The 27,918-nt window shown below is 40.0% G+C and overlaps 1 protein-coding gene across 7 annotated transcripts in view; it reads right to left on the reverse strand.

The window, feature by feature from the left end:
- LOC138738424 (E3 ubiquitin-protein ligase DZIP3-like) overlaps positions 1-27,918 on the reverse strand; it is a 103,173-nt gene that overhangs the window by 51,251 nt on the left and 24,004 nt on the right. For 6 of the 7 annotated variants that reach the window (XR_011341541.1, XM_069888622.1, XM_069888620.1 and 3 more), the window contains 7 exons: positions 26,079-26,167; positions 23,308-23,361; positions 21,898-21,965; positions 12,729-12,805; positions 5,162-5,226; positions 1,463-1,516; positions 860-1,009 (listed from right to left, as the gene is read on the reverse strand). Coding sequence is in view for 6 of the 7 variants with exons in the window: in XM_069888622.1 (XP_069744723.1) it covers positions 860-1,009; positions 1,463-1,516; positions 5,162-5,226; positions 12,729-12,805; positions 21,898-21,965; positions 23,308-23,361; positions 26,079-26,167 (557 nt within the window). In the remaining variant the exon portion in view is untranslated. The remainder of the gene's footprint in view (positions 1-859; positions 1,010-1,462; positions 1,517-5,161; positions 5,227-12,728; positions 12,806-21,897; positions 21,966-23,307; positions 23,362-26,078; positions 26,168-27,918) is intronic. The other variant, XM_069888623.1, reaches the window with a different exon arrangement.

The raw sequence follows: 27,918 nt of genomic DNA on the forward strand, positions 1-27,918 counted from the left end.
ATATCTCAAACTTTGTCTAAGGATCATTTTAATGTTATGTTTGATATTCAAAAGACATAAAAAATTTTAATTTATAATAGAGGATTTAGAATTCATACTTGCATTTTAGTATAAAAATATAAAACTAACCAAAATATATGAAGAGCAATTATGAAAAATTAAAAACAATGAACTAACTGAATTGAAATTATTCATGAAGGAAATGACCTTCCATTTACCTCCTAAATCTCAACTCTACAATGCACATTAAAATCAATTGGACTGCTGATCTAAAGTGAGTTGAGAAGTGGAGGGAAGTGATTAGGTATCTTGTATATTTGAAATCTCTGCACTCAACAATTTGTTCAGAACCTGCTAGCATTTAGCAGCAAGATCAGGGGCCAAGAACTTCCATGGATTTAAGCTTACGGAGAGGTCCTTTCTCTACATTTACTATCTTGAAGTTCCAGCTTTTCACAAAGGATATTTCTTTACTTATCGGGGGATTGTGTTTCCTAAGTGGTCCTAATAAAATCTTAGTTACTGCTTTTTGCTGTGCAAAAGCCTCATTTAATCCTGGGCATACTCATTTGATCAGGTATATTTACATTGGGTATTTGCTCAACAGGAATTCCTTCATTTGTAATAATTTTACTGATCTATATTATTTATAATGGCAGGCATTTCTATCCATGCTTCATTTCAGAAACGCAACTCGCTTAGCAGAAATATTTTTTATACTTGATTTAATCACTGATGATCCAAAAATTGAGAGTATCCTCAAGTATGTCCCAGTTTTATTTCCCCAAACTAAGGTAGTGGTGCAACCCCATTGATTTCCTCATGATTTCTATACGAAAGGAGAATGTGAGGGACATACCATGTTTTCTTTCTCTTTCTCTTTAATTTTTTGTTTCCATGCTTTAATTTCAAGAAAGCTTTCATTTTCTATTTGCTTGCAGCTGTCATGCAAATCTTCAATGTATTGAATCAGTTCAGTCCTCTCTGCTTCTATTCTACTGAAAGTCTCCTACAGAATAAAAAAAAAGAACTTAATCTAAAATTAATACATCTCAGATTTCAGAACTGTCCGACCAATTCAGAAAATGTATAAAAACTTACAGTATATATTCTACAGAGCTTATTAAAAGGCTAACTTTAAATGCCTATTTTTGATCATGCTACATTACACAGCAAAATAAGGCCATCTTCAAAATAAATGGAAAGTTTTTACTGCTTTTCACTTCATCAGCCTCTCTGACCGTAGGTGGCAAAATATGGGTACTTTTGGTGGTGTATTCATTCCCACGATGAACTGAGATAAAAGCACTGAACTAATTTCATGCAGGGCCCACTGTGAAGAAACTTCATCACATCAATGCAAGATGAATTGAAACCTTTAGCAAAGAGCTGAAAGAACTGCATGATAGCTAGGCAGCTTACTATTGTGTAGGGAATAGAAAAGAAGAATTATAATCAATACCTTGAAATCAACACCATCAGTGTTCACGTCAACATCAATCATTCCATCCAGAATCTGCCGATAATAAAGCAACTCATGACGGAGCAACAGAAACGTTTCACATACTTGTACGTCATGCAACCCAACATACATATTTACTTTTAAAGATGTTAACTTTTTCTATTCCAAATTTATTGAACTATTTGAATCACCAGACTCTGTGAGGGGACTGAAACATCACCATATCAAGAAACCAGGTCTCTGGTTCACCCTCTTCTCCTTTGGCAGTTTTTTGAGTTGGAGGATGACTTGTGCCCACTTTAGTTCAAAGGTTGTTGATGAGGCCAATGTGGGACCGGTAGGCTTTGGCACAAATAGGATGTTGGGGGAGTGAATATTTCATCATTGATGCCCTAAAGTATGGACCAGGTTCTCAGTGCCCTCCTTAACAGTCTTTCTCTACCTTGAGTGGTCAGGGTTTTCCAAAAGTCTGTAGGGTTGTGGAATTTTTTCAAAGCTCACAAATCTTTTCCTCCGTCCATTTGGAAACCTCTTTCCGTGACAGAGCTTGAAGTAGAATGCCTGTTTCAAGAGTCTAGTGTCAGGCAGGTAAACGATGTGATCCATTCCCTCTGTCGATGCTGCTTGGCCTGCTGAGTCCCTCAGCAGTTTGCTTTTTGTTCTAAATTCTAACATCAGCAGTGCCTTAGGTCTCAATTTTCCGGCTCCACTGCAAAGTCTGAGGTATGCCCACTTTGAAGGGGCTCCACAAGATGTTCTCCAACTGTTCCCTCTCTGTTATTTCTACTGCTCCACTGCAAAGTCTGAGGTATGCCCACTTTGAAGGGGCTCCACAAGATGTTCTCCAACTGTTCCCTCTCTGTTATTTCTACTGCTCCACTGCAAAGTCTGAGGTATGCCCACTTTGAAGGGGCTCCACAAGATGTTCTCCAACTGTTCCCTCTCTGTTATTTCTACTGCTCCACTGCAAAGTCTGAGGTATGCCCACTTTGAAGGGGCTCCACAAGATGTTCTCCAACTGTTCCCTCTCTGTTATTTCTACTGCTCCACTGCAAAGTCTGAGGTATGCCCACTTTGAAGGGGCTCCACAAGATGTTCTCCAACTGTTCCCTCTCTGTTATTTCTACTGCTCCACTGCAAAGTCTGAGGTATGCCCACTTTGAAGGGGCTCCACAAGATGTTCTCCAACTGTTCCCTCTCTGTTATTTCTACTGCTCCACTGCAAAGTCTGAGGTATGCCCACTTTGAAGGGGCTCCACAAGATGTTCTCCAACTGTTCCCTCTCTGTTATTTCTACTGCTCCACTGCAAAGTCTGAGGTATGCCCACTTTGAAGGGGCTCCACAAGATGTTCTCCAACTGTTCCCTCTCTGTTATTTCTACTGCTCTCCTGCTTTATTACCTATTGCCCACTGATTCCTTCCACTCTCCTTTTGAAAACATACTGACTTCCTTCTTTCTCAGTCTTGAAGCAGGGTTTTAACGCAGAATTTCAACTGTCCATTTTTCTCTATGGATGCTGCCTTCCCTACTGTTCCTACGACACCTTTTTATGCTCCAATTTCTAGCATCTGCAGGCTCATGTCTCTGAATGCTCTTGTCTGCCCATCAAAGGAGACCAAGCCTAATTTGTGCCCACATGGCCTGGGTGGGGGAGAATGCTGATATTGGTTTACTTATCCTCTCAGATGCTTGAAAGGTTCAGAAATTCAACCACTGTGCCACAATCACCCTCTTTTAGTACCAAAGCCAATTGCAATGACATAACAAATAAAAAGCTTCCTTCCTTTCAGTTTAAAGCTTTGCATGATGTGGATTTTTCATGAAACTTAATTCAAGTCAATGAGCTGGATTAATCAAGAAGAAAAAGAGAATTGCAGGATTTCTATCCAATATCAACTGCAATGGGACAAAAGACAATGGGTAATCTTATTGCTCAAAGCTTATACCCATCAACATCAATATGAAAATATTATCTTCTATTCAAAGGAGATGAAAATTCTATAGTCAAATTATATATCCAGCAACAGACTTTAACTAGTTCAATGGAACTTACATGGTCAGCACATTTACGTTATTGAGTTTGCTTTGATTGACACTAATATTCCACTTTCCCCAATGCAGCCATAAATATTGCACACAAGGGGTTAGCAACAGGAAATCAAGGTCTTATCTTGGTAAATTTACTACAATGGCAAATTCCAGTCTGGGGACATCCAACATAAAGGAGGGCAAGAGCATAAATATCAAGGGAACAGCATCCTGTGTAAGTTCTATGTCACAAAACATCCCAACATGGTAATATTTGACTGTGGGAGCATTGTTTCCACAAAAATAATGAAATAGTTGAAAATGAAGGGAAACTAGCACTGCACCAACTTGGAAATAACAGTAAAAACCATCTCACCAGTATGTTAATTCAACAAATCAAAATGAGCTTGACATTTTCAAATACAACTTAATGCAGGTAGTCCTTGACTTATGGCCATCCATACATTCGAATGGAAGAAAAACTGTATAAATTTTTTAAAATAAATATATATATATACAAATATAAAAATTAAATTTTTAGGGTGATCTATGGAAAATAGCGCCTATGGCAGAGGTGGCCAACCCCTCACAAGAGATGGCCAACCCCTCACAAGAGATGGCCTTCGCGACTGCCATGTTGTGTTTGACGAATGATAAAACGGATACAATGAATATACAACCGATCAGTCAGAACGAAACATGGTCGTAACTTGAGGACTACCTGTACTTAAAAGTAATTTTCTGCACAAGATTAATCTAAATGTAGTATACAAATTTCACCCATTACTCAAGTCTTTTATACATTAACAGTTTCAATATACACCGTCTCAGCTATATTGACCTCATTAGGTTTTGTCACAGAGTTGTTAAGAACAGAAACAGGCCCCAGCCCACCAGGTCTACGATAATCATTGTATATTTCCTATTTTTGATACATAGCCTTCAATTCCTTGGTGACTCAAATGCTTTCCTACATGCTTTATAGATAGCATGAGAGTATCTGCCTCCACCAGCTTCTCAGGGAGCTTATTTCATTGAAAATTTTCTCCCTCAGACCTCTCTAACTTCTCCTGACACACCAATGTCACTGGTCTGAGACAACCCCACCAAGAGAAAGATTACAACCCACCTAAACTATCCGCTTAAACCCAGCCCATGTAATCTCTCTTTATAAATAAATTGCTCCAATCCAGGCAACATCCTGGTGAATCTCCTCTGAAACCTCTCCAGTGCTATCACATGCCTCCTAAAGTGAGGCGATAAGAACTAAACAAAAATCCAGATGTTACCTAACCATCATTTTATCAAGTTATAACATGGTGACCTTACTCTTATATTCTATGGCATGCCTGACAAAGGATATGCCTTAACCAACCTCCCTTCCTGTGCTGCCACTTCAGGGATCCGTGGACTTGTATCCCAACATCTTTGTTCCTCAATGCTCCCAACGATCTTTACATTTGTTGCACATGTCCCACCTTTCTTTGACTTTGCAAAATGCATAATTTAGCACTTGTCAGGATGGTTCCATTTGCCATTGCTCAGCTTGTCAGCTGATCTCCAGCAATCTTCAAAACCACAAAAATGTTGTTCATCGTTGTAAATCTAAGGGAAATGGCAAATTGTGATCAAATGAGAATGCACATAAGTGAATAAGATTTGAACTTACCCTTGTCTGGCTCGTCTCATTGTCAGATTCATCTTCACTTCTATCCTTGGAGTCAAAGGAATCAGCTGGAAAAGGAGCAAAAACAAGACAAGGTGCAGGTATCCCTTTGATTATTTTCAAGTTCAGATATAATTGATAAACTATTTTGCACTGACTTCAAAGTGGAACAGAAAAATAAAAATACATTGAAAAAATGTAAGCAATATTAAAATTATATCCCACTGGTTAAACAGTTACACCCTCCATTTTATTCTCATAACTTTACTTGCTGTCAAAATTCAATTTACCCTTTTTTTTTTAAGCGATTGATCTTTCTTTACCATTAACAATTATTTTTACTTAAAATTAAATTCAACAGCAGTGGAAAATATACAGGGACTCCAAACACTGTTTTTAACCCACTCTTAATTTAATTCTGAATTTGCTGAAATTTATGGATCACAAAAGCTACACAGGACGTGCTACACCTGTGCCTATACCTCCTCTCTAACCATTGTTCAGGGGTCCAAACAGTCCTTCCGAGTGAAGCAATACTTCACTTGCAAATCCGCAGGGGTCATTTACTGCATCTGATGCTCCTGCTGTAGCCTTCTCTATATCGGAGAGACTGGACGCAGGTTGGGAGATTGTTTCCTTGCGCACCTTCATTCTATCCGCTGCACTGGCATCTCCTATTTCAAATCCACACCCCACTCCCATGCACTGTCAAACTGAGGTCACCTGTAAATTGAGGCACACCTTATATTTCATTTGGGCACTTTCCAACTGGATGGCATTAACATAGATCTTTCCAGTTTCCGTGAGGCCACTCCCCTGTCTGTCTGTCTCCTTTTCTCCAGCTCTCCCTTCCCAGTCCATTCAGAGAGCTATTCCCCTCCCCTTATCACTTCTCAGCTTTTTTTCTCTTGTTTAGACCTATGGGCCTGTGCTCCTCCCCCAGCCCATCCCCCCATCATTTTATTCAGGCGCCTGTCTGCTTTCTGCTCATACTTTAACAAATGGCTCAGGCTGGAAAATTTATGGTTATGCATCTTTACTACGTGTCTTGCTGAGTTTCTCCAATCTTTTGTGTAAACTACAATAATAGCATCTGCAAACTTTCTTGTAGAACAGGCATAGCAATATCCAGGAGAATCACCATTATCTGGAATTCATTCAACCAGAAACCCAAACAACCATCAAAAAAAAAAAAAACCGTGGAAATAAATAAATAAAATTTAAAAATAAATTAAAGTTGAAATAAAAGTTTTAAATTGTAAGTGTTCTCCGAAGCAACACATAACCTCTTGGTGAAGATGGGAGCAAACATTCAGCCAGCGGAGTGCCTGCAGCAGCTGTTTGAATAAAGTTATGTTTGAATAAAATGGTGCTGCCCAGGACGAAGAGCTGGCTGATGCCGCTCGCTGCTGGAGCGACTCTCCCAAAGTGTCTCCCTATCCCTGTCTAGTTATTTATCGTCGGTAAACTATATAACCATATAACCATTTACGGAGCGGAAACAGGCCTCGAACTTCGGGAAGAGCGTGTTAATTATGATGGCGGCACCGTTAGTGTAGTGGCTTGTGCAATGCTGTTTCAGCTGTATTGACTAGGGTTCGAATTTAAATTTTGCAAGTTACAGAAATTTTCTGATTAAAGTGAACTTTACATAATTATATGCTACAATACTGATTTTTTTTTTACTAAATTACTGTCTTTTAAATTGTGTGCCCTTAATGCAGGTATATTAGTTAGGCATTGTAACAGTGTGTCTCAGTCAACCTGAAAATTTGAATATGTGGCATCTGCAATCCCTGTAGGTGCCGGATAATGGGGAATCGACTCTACCAAGTTTAGAATATTGTTTGATTGATATGATGGCTGACACAATGCAGAATACATACATATTGCAAAAGGGATCTTTCAGAACACACGACTATAATTTTGACATTTTTCATTAACAGTCATTGCAAAGAACAATTAAAGAGGAAACACTCATTCTTAATCCCCTGAGCTGTCAATGAGGCTTGCTTTTTATTGCTACTACAATGTTGAATCAGATCTCTAAATATTGGAACCTGTTCCATATCTAAAGATATAAATGTGAATATGTACAAAAAAAATCATGAAAATTTACAAAACTCAAAGATGAAATAAACAGTTAACTTATTTTATTTATCGAATGGAATAAAATCTATTAGCATTTCCATTTAAAATTAAAATCTGCCACTGCTTTTGTTGGAGTTGGGAGGCGATCAGATTTTGGTGAAGATCAGCTTTGTATAGTTGCCAACATCCCCACGTAATACAAAAAAATTGAACCTGCATAATTTTGATACTTATTTTAACTTGTGTTCAACAGAGGAGGAGGCAGCAGGGGGAACGTGTGAAAGGTGAAGAGAGCCAGGGCCATGAATTCCCAGGGAAGCCCAAACACAATAAATAAGGCAACTGGCAATAGAGTGATGAAGTATATGTTGAACTTAGAATCTTTAAACCACGTGGTACAGCAGATTGAGCCCATGGCCACAAACAAAAAGTAAGGGTTCTTCATTTGTTAAACAAGAAATTCTGCAGATGCTTGGGTTGAGTGCAATACACAAATATGAAACACAGCAGATCATGCAGCTTCTACAGGAAGTAAAAGGCAATCAACAGCGTGGGAGGTGTATGGTCATAAACATTGGTAAAAGGATAAAGATGTAGACTATTTTCTAAATGGAGAATGTTTGGAAAGTGAAAGTCCAAAGGGACTTGGGAGCCCCTGTGCAGGATTCCCTGAAGGTTAACTTGCAAAATGAGGTTAGAGTAAAGAAGGGAAGTGCAATGTTAGCATTTATTTTGAGAGGATGAGAATAAAAAGGCAAAAATGTAATGCTGAGGCTTTCCAAGGCATTGTTCAGACCACATTTGGAATATTGCAAGCTGTTTTGGGTCCCACATTGGAGAGCATCCAGAGAAGATTTACAAGAAGTAAATATTGACAAGAATTATCCCAAAGATGAGAGGGTTAACATATGAGAAGTGTTTAATGGCTCTGGGCCTGTAGGTGAGTTTAGAAAAATGGATGTAGAGAAGATGTTTCCAGTCGTGGGAGTGTCTAGGGCCAGAGGGCATTGCCTCAGAATTTTTTTAAAAATGTACGAAGATGAGAAAAATGTACCCAGAGGGTGGTGAAGCTGAGAAATCTGAGAAAACAGCTGTGTAAGCCGTAATTGGGAATATTTAAAGCATAGGTCGATAGGTTCTTGATTCGTAAGGGCGTCAAAGGTTATGGGGGAAGGCTGGAGAATGGGGTTGAGAGGAAAAATACATCAGCCACGATTTGAATGGCAGAGCAGACTCAAAGGGTTGAATGGCCAAATTCTACTCCTAAATTTTATGGTCTTGTGGAAAACAAGGGTATGGATTTTTTTTAAAGGCTTTGTTTAAGACCTGAGATTTGAGCGAGTTGTGAGAGTTTGTTGGAGAGGTGAGTGGACTCAGCAGTCGATAAAAAGGGAAGTTGAAATGGAGTGGCCACTGTAGGAGTGGGCTCAACATAAGAGTGGGACTCAGAAGCTTTGAGAGGCTTTGGCCAAGCATTGACGAAGGAAGAGGTTTTGGCAGTGACAGGTTTCATTAAGAAGGCACAGGTTAGAATTTTGGGTACAGCTGGGCTGACACGCAGCACTGAACCTTGGTTTAGGTGACTATGGTGAAGTCAGGTAAGGTCTTTCCCTTATTACACAGAGAGAACAGTGGGAATGGCAGCCAGGGTAGAGGTATACACCTCACATAGAATAAGGGAAATCAAGGGCGCCACAAGTATCCTTGATGACTTCACCTGCGATAATGGTACAACTCTACATAAACTAGTACTTCAACATGTCCTCCCTACAAACTCTTGCTTAGTGCCTCATTAGAATGAAATTCAGAAGTTTCTTCAAACCTGCACTCTTATCTCTCTGTGGTTAAAATTTAAATCTTCATAAAGCACCATTTTCAACATTGGTAAAGAAAGTTTCCATTAACTGCAGGTTGAATGGCTCAAGAGCAAAATAAATAATTCAAGTATTTCTTAAAGCAAGCTCATTCTCACACCAGAATTTTGCACAAATCAATTCCAGGCTTTGCCACGACAATCTTTATAGGTATCTTTAAAGGGTTCTCCCTTTTCCATAGTTTCGCTTTTCATGATTTCAGTTACCTGCGGTCAACTGTGGTCCAAAAATATTAAAATGGAAAATCCAGAAATAAACAGTTCACCAGTTTTAAATTGTGTGCCGTTCCGAGTGGTGTGATGAAATCTTGCCCTGTCCCATCCGGGATGTGAATCATCCCTTTGCCCAGCGTATCCACGCTGTATATGAACCCACCCATTAGTCACTTAGTAGCCTTCTTGGTTATCAGATTGACTGTCGTGGTATCACAATGCTTGTGTTTAAGTAACTTTTTTTAATATTGTTATAATTGTTCTATTTTATTATTACTTATTGTTGTTAATCTCTTATTGTACCTAATTTATAAATTAAACTTTATCATAGGTATGTATAGGAAAAAACATAGTATATATAAGGTTCGGTACCATCCGTGATTTCAGGCATCTACTGAGGAGCTTGGAACATAACCCCCCTGGATAAGGGGGGTGGGGAGGGGGGCTACTGTACTATAAATTGGTTTGTTCAAATATGGCTGGTGGAACTGCAGAACATGCAAAACAAATCCACACCTCACTTTGCACTTGGGGAAATGTTCTCAGGAACAAGAGTATTACAAAATCAGCAAATGGAGATGGGTTGCTCACATCTCTACTGCGTTAGGAATCTGGGACAGAACTCAACTCTTCACTGATGCTTCCACAATGAGTTAGCTCACTGCTCAGTTTGCACAACTATCTGTGAGATCTAACCTTGTGCATAGACTGAGCTCAATGGTTGTTGAAAATATTACTTTAGCAAAGTCTCCAAACTGTGGTTAGCTGTAGAGCCAAACAAAATGGAGAGAGGCAGCCGTTATCTTCACATCCATCACGACAGAGCCACTATCATCTCAGTTAACTACAACAGCCAGGTAAACCGTGGTTGCAGAGAGAACATGCAAACTCCACACAGACAGCACCCAAGGTGAGGATTAAACCTGGGCCATGATGCAGCACCATTAACTACTACACCAATGTGCCACCCTAACTATACCCCTTCTCACCTTTGGTGTCATTTTCAATATGAAATTAGGATGATTTCTACAATGGAGAGCTGATAAAATCTCAATCATTCAAACAGCTGAAAGTTTACTTCAATCATACAGCATCTGTATTGTATTAACTAGCTACATAATTGAATAAAATTCTTTAACAAATACAGGATAGCTCATTACAGGAAAACAAAATAGCAATAATCTGGTTTGTTAATAAAATTAACATTATTTCTTCTACTAAATCTCCTCTGCAGAATTAAATCAAACCTCTACATGGAAACTAAAAGTAATCAAAGTGATTACATTTGACCCCACTGAATACTCATTATCCTAAAAACAGGCAAACTATGATAAATTATTTTACATCAAATTATAGTGTTATAAGTCCAGAGGACCTCAAAACCCAGCAGTAATAGAAATTCACCAAGACAACTGGTTACTTAAAGAGTTGCTTTTAATTTTCTTTAAATACGAAAACAGGATTAAACTCTAACTTATTACTATTAACTTAACTCCCTTCTAATTCTAAGCGCACGTTGTTAGGTAAAAACATCATGAGCTGGGAATGTAGAGGGAGTCACCCAGTGCTGGGCCGTAACAAGATGCAGTTGTGACCTTGTACTCTCAAGATAAGAGTGGGGATGACAAATTGATGTGCAGGAGGCTAGCAGAGAGGGACAGCAACAGTTTATTCATTGGACAATGTCATGGTATGATAATTTACTAAGTACGTATCCTAAGGTATATAAAAAACACCACTTGCTGATAACGGCAGAATGCGCCTTCTCCAACTAACACTGTTAGTTGCAAGTGTTACAATCCGGCAATAAAGAACAAAGAACCTTGATTTCGACTCAGTCTGGTGTTTGACTCACTCATTCATGAACAAAGCCGACCTAACAACGTGTATGTAATGTGTATATGTTCAGGAAAGTTCTTTGATTCACAGTCCAATCTTACTTCTCACTCCTCCAAGTTCACCCATATCCAGGCAATTCTTATACTGTGCACAGAATTTAACATTGATGAATCTTCACCAAGCTCTGGTGCTTAAAGATCATTGGTTACCGCTCCAGAAGGTTCTTGTTGGTTTCAGAGAGAGATTTGTTGCTCGTTGGACACACACAAACTGATTTCCCACTATCAATATTTCAGTGCATTGCTGAAAAAACTTGCCCCATCATGGATTTTCCAAATGATAACCTCTTCTTCCAGGTCACCACAGAGTTCCTCTTGTTTCCCTTATTTAAGGAGAAATACTCTAGCCAGCCATTTCCCCTTGTAAGGACTTCAAGGGCTTTTCAACAGGCTGAACTCAGAACTCACAACGCATCTTCAAAATGGGGTTTTTAACAAGCCTGCCAGCTTGTCATGTTGCAGCCTCCAAAGCTACTGCAAAACTCTCTCTCCAAAAGAAAAATCCTGTTTGTTTTTTTTTCTCTCTGCTTGCAAAACCAGAACTCTATGCAGGGCTCCAAACCCAATCTTTGAAAGGTCTTATCAGCTCTTCAGCCCAGACTCCTTCATTTGCACCTGATTTTGAAAATTCCTCCAAAGTAGTCCCATCCCATTGTCTTTTTGCAAAGCCACTGGGGCCTGGATGGCTGGCTTCAGCCAAGCTCTTGCATTTTAAATGAGTTGTGAAGTGTTACTCTGTCCTATACTATACACCCCCACAATCTAACTCTTTTAAAAACATATATATAATTTAACCCGTTACAATAGCCATGATAAATCACCAAGAAAAGATTAGTCTATTAGCAGTAACTGATTTTGCAATCATCCTTTTATTCGTATATAGATTGATTATCACTGGCAAGGACAACTTTTTATGTCTATTCCTTATTTTCCTTGAAAAAAATGAAAGTGAGCCACCTTCTTCGTTAGCAACATTCCTTGTTAAGAGAGTGCTCCAACAGCACTCTTCGTCAAGGATGTTTCTAAATGTTGAGCTTTTGATAAGAAAGCAGCATAGACTCAGTCTGCCAACTATATGCTTTGGGATTCAGACAGTTTAGCCAACACAGATGCACCCTTTGTGATGGATGTTCCAAGAGTGCATTCTGTGACCTTGCTTCTCTTTGTGCTTCCATGTTCAATAAAAGACAAAGAAACATTCTTGCCAATGTTTGAATTTATGATGCGTGACTGATAGTACCTGACATTCATGCTATCGTCTTTTTACAACTGCATCCCACTGTGCTTGCCACCTTTGGTGGATTAGTCCTGCTGGCGGGGCATAACGTACCTAAGCAGCACAATGAATGAATCCAGGACGTGCAGCCGAAAGTATGGATGGCTTCAGAATTTTGACTTGTCATGTTTGAAACATTGAAATTTAAACTGAAAGAGTTTATAGCAATTACTTTCAAATCCTTTCTGCTTCTATGAATAAAAGTGAGCTCAACTTTACCTATTACTGTAGCTTCAGATTTCTCTAAGATTTCCTGAGACAGATCCTTTGGAATTTCACTCTTCTGAGTTGGCGCACTAAAAAAAATACATAATATTCAGAACAGCAAGTAGCGCTAGTGACAGAATTGATTAATTATTAATCACAAAACTGTGTGACTATGGTAAAATAAGGTGCAACTGTTCTGATAACATGTTAGCATCAGATCTATTCAGTTTTCATGGTGTTTTTCATTTCAGACAATACAGACAAGGCAGTGACAACGATGTTACTATTTATTCAACTTTAAATGACAAAACAATTAACTTTATGATATATCAATCGTAAAGAGAAAAGAAGCTGAGAAGCCACTATTGACTTCCATCATTCAATTTTTAAAGAATCTGATTATATATTTAATTTCTAAATAAAGTTCTGGAGTCTATTTTCCAGGATCCTAAAAATGTGCTGTGCCTGAAACAGGCAATTATCATATCAACGTATTGGTGAGATAGTTTGCACCAGGTATTGCAATAGCTCAAATTAATTTGATTGTTGTTGCAGACTTGAATACTGCACATGAAATGCACTAATATGGAGGTTTTGTTGGTGTTCCGTTCTGACCAACCAGTTGTATCACAGAAAGGATGCATGTCGAATTTCCCTGTATTCCTGTTATAGTTTGTCAAATACTGGCCACCAAGGCCAGCTCTCACAAGAGGTTGGCCACCAGCCAGCTCTCATGAGCGGTGTTATTTTCCATAGATAGGCCCGATTTTCACTGTAATCGGGCAAATTTTATATTTTTTTCTTTCATTTTGGTGCTCCTCTTGTAGTGTCATCAAAGAAACGTGCTTTGCCAGACCCAATGCCGTTTTTTTAATATAAAAAAAAAGGTGATTCGGAACATAAGCGCAGATTGCTGATGTTGGGGAGGGAGAGAGCGATGGCAGTCTGAGCATGCGTTCCAAATCACAACGTATGTTGTGAGGTGATGTTGCTGCCTCTAGTTACCCGGTGCCACCTTGGGCTCCCGGTAGGGACAAGGCAGAATATTACCTGTATGATACTAAAAAGAAATTGGTCCTATGTGTGAATGAACACAAGTCGCAAGTCGGGAAGTAATTGTACTAGGACCCAATAGCACTTTTGTAGCCACTTTGCAATTCTAGACCCACATGGCAGAGCAATACTGTTGAGGTGGGGAAGAGAATGGCTCACAAATCTCCTATAATTCCATCAGGAAGCTATCCGTGCATCACAATAGCACAGATGCTCTCTCTCAGCTCCTGTAGCTCAGATTCAGTCCTGATCCCTGGTGGTCTGTGTGGAGTTTGCATTCTCCCTGTAACCATGTGTGTTTCCTCTTGGAGTTTTGCCTTCATCCCACGTCCCAAAGATATACAGTTTGTACAATTAAATAATCATTGTAAATTTCGCCTAATATTCTGGTCAACAACAGAACGCGGTGGGAATTTGAAGGGAACGAGGGGAGAATAAAATGGGAATAGTGTGAGATTAGTTTAAATAGGATGACATTTGGTGTAGTCTTTGTAGGCCAAGAGAACTATTTCCATGCTGCATGTTTTCTCCTAAACTTTAAATTCCATCTTTAGTTAATCAGAAACAACGTAATGATCCCAAGAATCTCATGAGTCTTTTCGTTCACGCTCGACTTTCAGAACAAACCTGCTAACACCTTGTTCCAATTACAGTTGCAAGAGTTCAAATTTAGATCTTGCTATATCTAGAGATATCTGTTTCTACCTCTGGATGGATTGTTAGATTCCTTCATACTTTTTTGTTTCTAAAAAGAAAGTAGCCCATAGCTAGAGAATAAAAGCTATTAGAAAATACCAGAGATTAGGTAGGATGAAGAAGTAGAAGACTTTACATCAACAAGGTACTGATATAAACCCTCCTCTCGTATCTCCTTCACCATTTTTACAGACCTACGTGCATTTTCTTCCAATTTCTCCAGCAAATGCATTAGGGTACTTCACAAAAAATACAGGTTTTGCCAGCATATAGGACGATACTCAAAAGTTAAAAATGTCATCTGAAAATCAAGGTCACCTTGTACGCCTGGTGTAAAATCCAGACCTTGACAGCAAAGTCTCAGCTCCTCTGCCATCTTCCTGCTTGGCTCTGACACAATCTTGCGCGTATCCTGTTGTGGTCGATGAAGTCTCAGCGCCCGTGGAGCCCATGCACCCCATCTGACTGCCGTCGGTTCTCTACAGGCTTTAAAAGGCCTGTTACAGGAGCCGACATGGGTTTATTTGACTTATTAGTCAATAAAGTTAAAACATTTACATGGAAATTTGTTATTAAAATATTGGGATTTGCTTTTAACAGCATCCACTGGTCAGCAACGTGCCAGATTTTGGTCACCTTATACAAAGGGTACCTTTCATAACCTACATTTTATGTGGAAATTCTGTGGATTGTCCTATATAGAGTGGTCCTATACACCGGCATATACAGTATTATCCTTGCAATCTTTGAAGTAACTTGATGCTTCAAGAAATCATTTCTCTATTAAAGCAAACTTTGATCATAATCAAAATGTGAAAATCCCAACATGAAATATCCATCAAATTTCTTTGTAAATAAAACTCTCAGAACTTTAAACTTCTTCATTCTGCACTCAGTGGGCTGACCAAGTTAATCATACACCATATCAATGAACTGGATACATCAAAAAATAATATACTTAAAATGGTGACAATTCGAAGCTGGGTGGGTGCATGAACTGTGATGAGGAGAATGGTAGAAAAAAAATTTAATAGCAGAGAATATATTACCGTTTTTGAGGGCATAGAGGACCCCCCCCTCTTTCCCAAAAATTTGCCTCAAAAACCACTCCAGGTCTTCTACGCGAAGATGTCATTTTAGAGCCACCATTTTGGGCACCGTAGTGGAGGTTTTCATCCGCAAGATGGCGACAGGCGGAAAGTGCTCAAGCAACACTACTCCATACAACCTAAAATTTATAACGCATGCTAAGGAGTACAGAAATAGAGCAACAGTTATAGTCTTTGGAGCACCGCCTACAGCAAAAATAGTATATGCATGGAGAAAGCAAGAAAAAGAGCTAGAGGCTGCTAAAAAGGGTCAATATAACCTCTGTTGTCGAGCCCCATGTTGGCCATAAATTGAAGAGTTAAAATACTGGGTGATAAATGAAAGAAAAGCATGGAAATATGTTTCACCAAGACAATAATGCACAAGGCCAGGAGCTTAGGAGAAGAACAAAAGCAGGATTTTAATGGAACAGAAGGTTGCGTTACCAGTTCATTAAACGGGACAGTTTATCCCTGTGTACAAAAACATTGATTGCACAGAAAATGTCAGTGGATTATGAAGAAAAAAATACTAGAATTTCATGTACAAAACAGAAATTGTTTTGAACTGAGCCAAATTGGGAACTTGAATGAAGTTCCAGTAACATTCGATGTATCATCCAACAAAACTGTGAGTGTTAAAGGAGCTAAAACTGTTGAGTAAAAACCACTGGTCATGAAAAGACACACTAAAGAGTACTGGCCTGCTATGCTGATGGAACCAAACTGCACCATTTGTAATATTTAAAGAAAGACTCACCCCAAAGAAAAAAAAAAACCACGTGGTGTGTTGGTTCATGTTCATCCAAAAGGCTGGATGGATGAAGCTGGAATCAAATTATGGTTGCAGAAAATATGGCGATGGTATCTGGTGGACTCTTACTTGCCCGCACTTCTGGTCTGGGATCAGTTCAGGGCACACAGAACTGAAGACGTTATTAAAAAAAAGCGCACAAACTAAAACCCAGATGGCTGTTATTCCTGGGGGTGTGACAAGCCAAATGTAGTTTTTAGATGTGTGTATAAAAATGCTGTTTAAAAATGGGATGAGGGAACACTGGAACTAATGGATGGGAGCAGACCATGCAGTAACACGACCAAGAAGAGTGAAATGTCTGACCATTACACAGGTGTGTGAATGGGTGAAGACTTATTGGGACCCTGTAAGAGCTGGAATTATTGCAAGGCTTTCAAGAAGTGTCCTCGATGGGAGCGAGGACAGTGCATTATTTGAGGACAGTGATACCAGAAGTAGTGATGCTGAGTTTTTGGGGTTTGACAGTGATGACGTTGATGAATGTTCAGGCAATGAAGATAATTAAAGTCTTTGTTACAGAGCATTGATGCTTTATTGTGCTTTTTGTGTAGGATAGTTACTCGTTTTAATTTTCTCTTATTGAAGGTTTTCCCTTGTTAATTATTGCAGTATTATTATTGAGTTATTTGAGTTATCTTCTTCAGCATGATGCTGAAACAAGCCATGAAAGACCTCAACAATGAAGACGCTGTTTACATCCGGTACCGCACGGATGGCAGTCTCTTCAATCTGAGGCGCCTGCAAGCTCACACCAAGACACAAGAGAAACTTGTCCGTGAACTACTCTTTGCAGACGATGCCACTTTAGTTGCCCGTTCAGAGCCAGCTCTCCAGCGGATGTCGTCTTGTTTTGTGGAAACTGCCAAAATGTTTGGCCTGGAAGTCAGCCTGAAGAAAACTGAGGTCCTCCATCAGCCAGCTCCCCACCATGACTACCAGCACCCCCACATCTCCATCAGACACAGAACTCAAAACGGTCAACCAGTTTACCTACCTCGGCTGCACCATTTTATCTGATGCAAGGATCGACAACGAGATAGACAACAGACTCGCCAAGGCAAATAGTGCCTTTGGAAGACTGCACAAAAGAGTCTGGAAAAACAACCACCTGAAGAAACACACAAAGATCAGCGTGTACAGAGCCGTTGTCATACCCACGCTCCTGTTCGGCTCCGAATCATGGGTCCTCTACCGGCATCACCTACGGCTCCTAGAACGCTTCCATCAGCGCTGTTTCCGCTCCATCCTCAACATTCATTGGAGTGACTTCACCACCAACATCGAAGTACTCAAGCTGGCAGAGTCCGCAAGCATCGAATCCACGCTGCTGAAGACCTAACTGCGCTGGATGGGTCACGTCTCCAGAATGGAGGACCATCGCCTTCCCAAGATCGTGTTCTATGGCGAGCTCTCCACTGGCCACCGAGACAGAGGTGCACCAAAGAAGAGGTACAAGGACTGCTTAAAGAAATCTCTTGGTGCCTACCACATTGACCTCCGCCAGTGGGCTGATATCGCCTCCAACCGTGCATCTTGGCGCCCCACAGTTCGGCAGGCAGCAACCTCCTTTGAAGAAGACCGCAGAGCCCACCTCACTGACAAAAGACAAAGGAGGAAAAACCCAACACCCAACCCCAACCCACCAATTTTCCCTTGCAACCGCCACAACCATGCCTGCCTGTCCCGCATTGGACATGTCAGTCACCAACGAGCCTGCAGCAGACGTGGACGTACCCCTCCATAAATCTTCGTCCGCGAAGCCAAGCCAAAGAAGAAGAAATTATTGAGTTTTACCGATGTCCTAGTTGCATGTTCTGTCCAAGGTAAGTACACCAAAACTAACTTTTCTTGAACTTTCATGCTAAAAATGGAGGTCTTGGATACCAGTGAGTCCTATATGCCATCAAATACAGTAAATTTGGAAAAAGTGGTCATCAAAAAGAAATTTAAATAAATCATTGGAAGTTGACTTGGGCAAAAAAAAATTAGGGAGGTGGTAACTATGTTGCTCTTTTTTGAAAAAGGACAAGAGTACGACGAAAATTATACTGAAATTACAAGTTGCCCCAGGGACAAAATACCTGGAAGGTGCTCAAATTGGCAATTCCTTACCTAAAGATGAGTGTAATTGTTATAGAGGGAACAGAATGAAGTTAATGAGATTGGTTCCAAGATTGGGGAAGAGGGGCACAAAGCAGATGGGGTTTATACTTTTGAGTTTAGAAGAATAAGAGGTGATCTTACAGAAATATTTTAAAAATTCTTGTAGGGTTTGACAGGATAGATGCAGGGATGACATCTGCCATAATTGGGTTGTGTAGAATAAGGGATCACTCTCCCAGAAAAAGGGGTTAGCCACTTAAAGAAAACTTCTTTCCTCAGGCAGTAGTAAATCTGGAATTTTCTAACCATGAGGGCTATGTTATTAAGTATATTCCAGATGGAGATCAATAGATTTATGGATATTAAGGGAATCAAGGAGCGTGGGCTCAATACTAGAAAGTGGGGCTGAGGCAGAGCAGGTGTGAGGGCGAGGCAGTCTTCTCTTGTTTTTATTGATTTGATATTTTGATTTCAATATTAAAACGTATCAAAAGGACTAAACTTCTACAAAAGCAGCTTAAATTCAACAGTTCAATATTTCTGTCATCAGTGAAGCTCAGGCAATTAAGCATTCAGTAGCAATCGGACTTGTCAGCCACAAACGAGCCTGCAGCTGACGTGGACTTTTTACCCCCTCCATAAATCTTCGTCCGCGAAGCCAAGCCAAAGAAGAAAAGCAATGGAATATAGTTGCAGATGTCAGAACACACCAATAAGAGTCCACAATCGCAAAATGTAGGTTCAAAGTTGTGAATTATTGAAATTCTTTAAAGGGCTATAAATGCTCAAGCAATTGGACCATCAAGATTTTTAGTAATAATCTAACAAAGTGGAATCAAGGTAGAAGAGCAGTCACAATCTTACTGAATGACTGGCGAGGTTTAAGCGATTGCATGGTTTCTTGCTGTTATACCTTATCCTACTTTTTAATCCTTCACATGAATAGGTGTGTGAAGTTGGAAATACTGTTCCCCCCCCCCCCCCCACCCATCATACAATTAATGAGAGGTACTTCAGTTTTGAAGTAAATTGGACATGATCAATACTGCCTTGCTATAAAAGTTTTGGAACATTATAACTGGTTGGTATACTGCAAAATTTGCAACATGTATAGAAAATTAGTTACCACATAGTTTAACAAGTCTGGATTCTCATTAATATGATCAATACTTCCCTGCCTCACCAGTTGAATGCATCAATAATTCATACTTGAAAATTCCTATCCTATATTTCTATGGCTGATCTAAGAGATGAATTTGAGTGCCAATAAACTATATCAGAAATGTACTTCTGGTAAATGATTTCAATTGCCATCTAACCGATGGACATGCACATCTTTCAGAAGTTGGCAATGATCAAAAGTCACAGCACAATAAGTCAAAGTACAGAAAACTGTGGTCTAAGCTTCCTACCTAACCTTGTCCCAGTTGGCTGCTCTTAGGTCAAATCTAACCTCTACTTGAATTTTAAATGTTACAATAGTACCCACCTCTGCCAATTCTTCTGGCAGCTCATTCCACATATTTATCATCCTCTATGTGAAAAAGGTGCCTTCCAGCTCTCTTTTAAATACAAAACTGGGAAGAACACCCAGAGAAACAGAGGGGATGACCCTACAGGAAGGTAAATACGGCACATTAGGGCTAAGGTTAGGGCTCAGTGACAGAGGACCCACACAGGCTGTGGGTGACGTGGTTGTGGGACCCACGAGGGCTGCAGGCTGCTGCAGCCTGGTTCATGGGAATCAGGTATTGGAGCGGGATTTGAAAGGATGCTGAGGAAAAGAAGGGCTCCTGATTGTGTCAGAGGTTTGGATCTGGAGCTCGGGGTGGCCAATGGATCAAACAGGAGCCTGTGCGGCTGCAGATGCTGCAGCCTGGTTCATGGGAATCAGGTATTGGAGCGGGATTTGAAAGGATGCTGAGGAAAAGAAGGGCTCCTGATTGTGTCAGAGGTTTGGATCTGGAGCTCGGGGTGGCCAATGGATCAAACAGGAGCCTGTGCGGCTGCAGATGCTGCAGCCTGGTTCATGGGAATCAGGTATTGGAGCGGGATTTGAAAGGATGCTGAGGAAAAGAAGGGCTCCTGATTGTGTCAGAGGTTTGGATCTGGAGCTCGGGGTGGCCAATGGATCAAACAGGAGCCTGTGCGGCTGCAGATGCTGCAGCCTGGTTCATGGGAATCAGGTATTGGAGCGGGATTTGAAAGGATGCTGAGGAAAAGAAGGGCTCCTGATTGTGTCAGAGGTTTGGATCTGGAGCTCGGGGTGGCCAATGGATCAAACAGGAGCCTGTGCGGCTGCAGATGCTGCAGCCTGGTTCATGGGAATCAGGTATTGGAGCGGGATTTGAAAGGATGCTGAGGAAAAGAAGGGCTCCTGATTGTGTCAGAGGTTTGGATCTGGAGCTCGGGGTGGCCAATGGATCAAACAGGAGCCTGTGCGGCTGCAGATGCTGCAGCCTGGTTCATGGGAATCAGGTATTGGAGCGGGATTTGAAAGGATGCTGAGGAAAAGAAGGGCTCCTGATTGTGTCAGAGGTTTGGATCTGGAGCTCGGGGTGGCCAATGGATCAAACAGGAGCCTGTGCGGCTGCAGATGCTGCAGCCTGGTTCATGGGAATCAGGTATTGGAGCGGGATTTGAAAGGATGCTGAGGAAAAGAAGGGCTCCTGATTGTGTCAGAGGTTTGGATCTGGAGCTCGGGGTGGCCAATGGATCAAACAGGAGCCTGTGCGGCTGCAGATGCTGCAGGGAATCCACAGACAATTACTGACTCTGAAAGGGAGTCTCTTTTGATACTCTTTCTCTCATCAGTCGATATTAATGGTGACTCTACCTGCCTTATGACAGGAAGGCGGCAATTTTGTGTAATATTTTATGTTCCGTACTATTACAAGTCAAAAAAGGAATCCACTGTCCAATATATCACCACATTGGTGTCATCAGGCATGCTTTAAAAGAACAACAAAGACTTATAATTCCCATCCTTTTACAAGATCTGCCATTTATATAGTACCTACAAAATAGTGCAGCACTTGAGGGAAATTGACAAGAACTAAAGGCATGCCCATCAGTTATGAAGCATATAAAGAGACCAGAATTAGGAGAATGAGTATAGGATGTCTCAGTGGAGCTGAACAATGCTAAGAAGATGCAAACAGGAGGGATTTTTAAATTTATGTTACAATTATATCAATGTGACATGCAATAGAATTTCTAGGTCAAAGGAATTTATAAAATAACAGTAAGTCATCTAAGAAGATTGAAAAGTTGAGGGTTATCACACCAATGATCCAAATATGCAATAATATTTTAAAATTCACCATTATTTGCATAAAATGCAAAGCAATATGTTCACTTACATCTCATGATAAAACTGGTGGAAATATTTTATCCCTAGAGATAGTAAATGAAGGATTCTTACCTATTTAATTCTTGGAGCACATCAGCATCATGTGGGAGTGTCTGGGGACCAGCTTCTGGCTTCTTACCCTGTAATTGCATAGCAATTATTTTTAATGGTAGTGTTTTAAGTTCAGATAGATAGACCATTGTTTATGCATAAAGAAGCCTCTTTTTAATGATCAATGGAAGAACAGAAGTTGGATTTATATTTCACAAACGTTTTGTTGGTGTGTGTAATTAGCACTCAAAGACACACCATTCGGACTGCAATTTCAGGGTTGTTTTAGTTTTGTAATTTTTTTTTAAGGGCACCATACAGGCTCCATACAATGTAAATGAGTTTAATGCTACATCTGCAAGTTCACATCTGGCAAACCGAGTGCTTGTAAGATTTACATTACTAGTTATGCGGGTTTGATTTCAACATTTAAGAAAAAAAATGGATGGGAGGGGAATGGACAGCAATCGGTGTAGGTCAATGGAATTAGGCAGAAAAAACTTGACATGGAAGACAGGTCGAAGAGCTTGGATACTGTTGTACTGTATGGTAAAATATGTTACTTCCCTCATCTTTGGAGAAATGTACTGATGCTAATCTTGAAAAAGAGCTTTATCGAAAAAGTGTGCATCAATTAACAATTTATTAAACATGATTGGCAATAAATCATGTGAAATTATTAATGAAATTATCTACATTATTCAAATAATTTACCACTAAATCTCAAGATATAGTTCTTGCAATTTTGCACTGTAATTAATTAACGAAATAAAAATTCAAACTGTTTTGTGAATTTAAAGTTATGGATCAAAATTAGACCAATGCAAGCAGTTTAAAGCAATTCTTGTTTATGGTAAGGGGCTGCATTACAACAAACTCCTCAAATGCATTCACATGGATTTTTCATAGCAAAGATCTAACTTATTGACTTAAAGATTTAAAAACTTATTTGGCCTCTAGATTATGACTGAATTTCAGCTGAAAAACATTTAAACACATTTATTGAATGAGTGATGTAAACAGTATCTGAACTCCCTCAGTAACTGGGATAGTTTCAAGCCATTATTCCCTCATGGTTGATATAACGGAGATTGTTGCCTTAGCGTTTATTCCAATCTTCATTGCAACATAAGTTAACCTTATCAGTGCATCTTTTTCAAAAGCAGTTATAGTGACCCCTTTATACTTTGCCAAAGTCACCACCTCAATTAATGTCCATGGCATACAGTGATGGAAATGAAGCACATTTTATGCAAAACCTGATGACAGGGAGCTAGTTTGTATCAGGGGAAAATAAATACTGAAATTACCATGATTTTCATATTAAACTATCCACTGTTATCAATAGAAATGACTATTTAAATAACTTCTGATTATTCAGGAAGAGCAATAACATTTAAATTTGACCACAACAACATCGCAATGTTGTACCTTTTTCCCTCTTGACTTTTTTCGCCTTTTCTTTGATCTTGAATCTCCTATGGCCTAGGAGAACAAAATGAATGAACAAAATGTCTTTAAAATTCACAAATGAACTTTGTGCAATACCAGTTGGCACATATCAAATCAAAATAATCATGACTTCCAAAATATGAACAAGAGCACAATTTTGTAAAATTATCAATGCTAAAATGGAAATCAAACAGTCATTGTATAATCTTTAATTCCACTATCGGAATTATGAGCACAGTAATACTCTAGTTTGACAGACAATGTTAGATTTGTACTGTCCAGGTCTGGAAACTTCATATCAAAATAACCTCATTTGGGCTGTATTTCATTATTAAAAATTACGGTAAAGCATGGATAAACAACTGAAACTTCAGGATTCATGCTAAGCTGAAGATACTAACTTGAACATTTACAATACAGATAGACCCTGACTTACGGTATTTTTATTATGATGGTCAGAATCCGTACTTTCAACTTTAAAATCTGATGTTTATCTGCCCTTGTGAAGCCCCAGCCACCCACGCATCCAAGCTCCTAATGCCCCGGCCGCCCGCGCATCTGAGCCCCCAGCTGTCTGAGCTCCCATTGCCCTGGCTGCCTGCGCATCTGAGCTCGCGATACCAAGGTTTCAACTTATGATAATTTGGACTTATGATGCAAGTCCCAGAACCAAACCGCATCGTAAGTCAAGGTCTACTTGTATTATGTTAAGCTTATGCCCCTCAACATCAGGAACTACAAAATGCTAAAAATAAAACACTCACTAAAAAAGGTGAAAACACTTTTGTGGTTCCTATTGATTATCACCTTCCTACTTTGAAAAAATGCCTTCACAAGTAGTAGCACACTGACTAAGGAGAGGTTATGAAAACAAGGATTCAATTCAACAAAATATAGGATAACCCATAATTAAGTAGTTTAATCAAAATTTTCAAGGTTTCATAGGAAATTGATAGGGAAAATACAGAATTATTTCCTTTGGTTGGAAATTGGGACAAGGAAACGCAGTCAAAAAAATTAGGAGCTTGACAACTTCATCCACTTTGCAGCTAACTTCCACCCCAACATTTCCACTTCCGACATCACTCTCCCCTTTCTGGATCTCTGTCTTCATCTCGGGAGACAAACTTTCCACTGACGTACTATAGGCCTACTAACTCCCACGACTACCTTGATTAACTTCCTCACACCCTGTCCCCTGCAAGGTTTCTATCCCCTTCTTTCAATTTCTCCGTCACATTAGTTCCCAAGATGATGTCTTCCAGCTGAGATCTTCTGAGATGTCTGCCTTCTTCCACAAACGTGGCTTCCCCTCCACCACCATCAACTCAGCCGTCACCCACATCTCCTCCATTTCATCTGCCCTGGCCCTCCCACCCGCCCCCAGACACATCAAGCAAAATTCCCCTTATCCTCACCTACCACCCCAACAGCCTCCACGTCCAACACATTATCCTCTGAAATTTACGGTACTTACAAGGTTCCACTACCAGACACATCTTCCTCTCTCTTCTTTCTGTAGGGATCGCTCCCTCTAGGACTCCCTCGTGCACTCATCCCTCCCCATAAATCTTCCCCCAGCACCTTCTCTGCCGCCGCAGGAGGTGCAACACTTGTGCCCACACCTCCCCCCCTCACCAACCAGATGGAATTAACATAGACTTTTCCGGTTTCTGCCAACCTGCTTTTCTCCCCTTCCCTTCCGGTTCTCCTCCCTCCCTTCACCCAACCATCCCTCCTCCCCTTGATCACTGCTGCCCCTTCCCTCCCTTCTCCACGTATCACCACCTGCCTTTGTGACCACACCTCCCCCCCCCTTATTCTTTTGCTTGGACACCTGCCAACATTTTTCCATACTTCGATGAGGGGCTCAAGCTCGAAACATTGGTTACGTCTTTTTACCTTTGCTATATAAAGAACACTGTTTGACCTGCTAAGTTTCTCCACAGCTTTGTGTTTTTACTTCAACCACAGTGTCTACAGATTTTCGTGACTTAGAGCTAGAACTTTGCGAGTGAAACAAGGAACTACGTCTATCCACAATTAGATCAATTATTATTTTTAAATCTAAGTTTGATAGCCATAAAGGGTTTAAGGAAAAGGCAAGTATGTGGACAAAAGCCATAGTTAAGCCATAAGTTCCCCAAATGGCAGAACAGGTTCCATGAGCCAAGTAGCTTGCCTCAGCTAAAGAAGGTGATTTAACTATGCATTCAATTAGCATTAGCTCCAATGGATAACCTGGCATGGATAATTTGGGCCAAAGGATTTGCTTCTGTGTTCTATGACTCTATAACATCACCTGCTCAAGGACAACGAGTGATGAACAGGAATTGCCTGACCAGACATACAATTCCTTTGAGGATCAACAAAAATAAAGAATACTGAAGATTTACATGGCTAGCACAATGCTGTTACAGCACCAGCGACTGCGGTTCGAATCTGGCGCTCTCGGTTTGTGTGGTTTTTCTCTGGGTGCTCTGGTTTCCTCCCTCCATTCAGTTGAGTGTATTTGGGTGGCATGGGCTCGTGGACTGAAAGGACCTGTTATAATGCTGCATTAATTGAAATACTGGAATTGTGTGTCAGAACAACTTGTTTCTAAAATCAGTGCACTGTCATGTGATTACTTGCTTGTTAAGTATCCCTGAAGGTGTCTACAAATATCACGTCATGTTTGTCACTTGCAATGATGAAGAGTCGCCAAAGTGTGGGCAATTGATCTTGGATTCAGAAAATCAGCCACCTACAGCAGCAGGGATTGCAAATTCATCCTCTGACGTATCTTTTCCTTTCAGCTCTTCTTTACTATTGTCCACTTTAGCTTCCAGCTTTTGTCCTAAAGCAAAGAGTTTTTATAAATACGCAAAAACCTCTAATAGGCATTCTGTTTGATCAATTTGGAATGAGAACTTGCATCATCTTTAGGCCAAATCATAAGGACATGCCATGTACACACATATCACCTTGACCGCAAATACAGAAAATACAAAGAGAAGCTATTTGAATTTTTTATTGATCTTCAAGTCTGTTGTTTAATGGACCTAATAAATTAAGCAATGTAAATTATCAACAAACAACATTTTAATGGATTATAAAAATAATGGTGGAAGAGGGTTATTTTTCTGATTGGAAGTCTGAACAATGGTGCAGCACAAGGTCTGGTTCTGGGACCTTTGATATTTGTGATATATAGTAATGAATGATTTAGATGTGAACGCAGGAAGTGGGATAAATAAGTCTGCAGATGATAAAAAAATATTGTTGTAGAGAGCAGAAAGAAGGTTATCCAAGGTTAGTAAATTAGGCAGAGAGACAAATTAATTTTAATCCTAACAATTGTGAGGTGATGCATTTTGGGAGTATAGATAGCGGTAGGGCCTTGGGGGTGTTGATGAACAGAGATTTTGGGACAAGTCCATAGCCAGCTGGAAGTGCCAGTACAGGTGGTGAAGAAAGTACCCTATCAGATTATTCAGATTAACCTGAAGACCCTATCCTATCAGGTTATTTAGATTAACCTGAAGACCCTACCCTATCCCAAGAATGGGAGTGAAGCCAAAATTGGGTACCCAGATTGAGCTGAAAGGCTTGAGCTTGGTTTGATCTTTGAGGAATGGGGGGGGGGGGGGGGGGTGGAAACTGATAGTCAGGTTTTGCTACCTTTTTGCGACATATTTTCTTACTGAAGTATTATGTACAGTTCTGGTCACCAAACTACAAGAAGGATGCAGTAGCAACAGAAAGTAAGCAAAAGATATTCACCAGAATGTTGCCTGGAATGGAGGAATGTTAGAAAGAGAGATTGGACAGGTTGTGTTTATTCTCACTGGAACATCAGATGCTAAAGGTGACTTTATAGAGCTTTATGAAATTATGAAGGGACACAAATAAAACAGACAGGTTGAGTCCTTTTCTCCATGGAACAAAATCTGGAACTAGATGTCTATTACAAGCTCACATTTCATTTAGTAACCACACTTTAAGAGTTAACTCAGGATGCAAACCTTCACAGCTCACACACTCAGGCACCATTAAATGATAACTATAAACAAAGTTAATCCTCTGAAAGAAGAACCAAGAACAATGGTTGGTTGTTTGTTCAGGAAAACAGATGGGATACAAACAGAATTCAGTATTGATCAGCTAGCCATTTGAAAAGCCAAATGGGAGTGACTTTGGGTGAAATGGACAATTTTACTGACTCTCCTTGTCAAGAGAATTATTGAACCACCATGAGCCATTTTTGATTGAGATAATTTTTATAGTCATTTCGTCTGACACGTGCCTTGCTTTTGGAAGCATTGTGGAAGTCATATGTTTCATTCCTCCTAAGCAAGGAAGAGGGGAGTTGTGACAACCATTCGTATGAAAACAAATTTCTCTGGAATCAACTTGACAAGGATTCGTGAGTTTCAATAGACTGAACACACAGTCTCTCACCCCCTTTGTGATTACTTCTGGTATCAGTGTAAAAGTCTGAGTTTCAAGATTCCCAAGACCGACTTTGAAATAACTTTCAAAAATTGTGCCTGAGCTGTAATGGTTTGGGTATCACAAACACACACAGGTATTTTCACACATAGTTGG

Source organism: Narcine bancroftii, chromosome 7, assembly GCF_036971445.1.
Source record: "Narcine bancroftii isolate sNarBan1 chromosome 7, sNarBan1.hap1, whole genome shotgun sequence".
NCBI lineage: Eukaryota > Metazoa > Chordata > Chondrichthyes > Torpediniformes > Narcinidae > Narcine > Narcine bancroftii.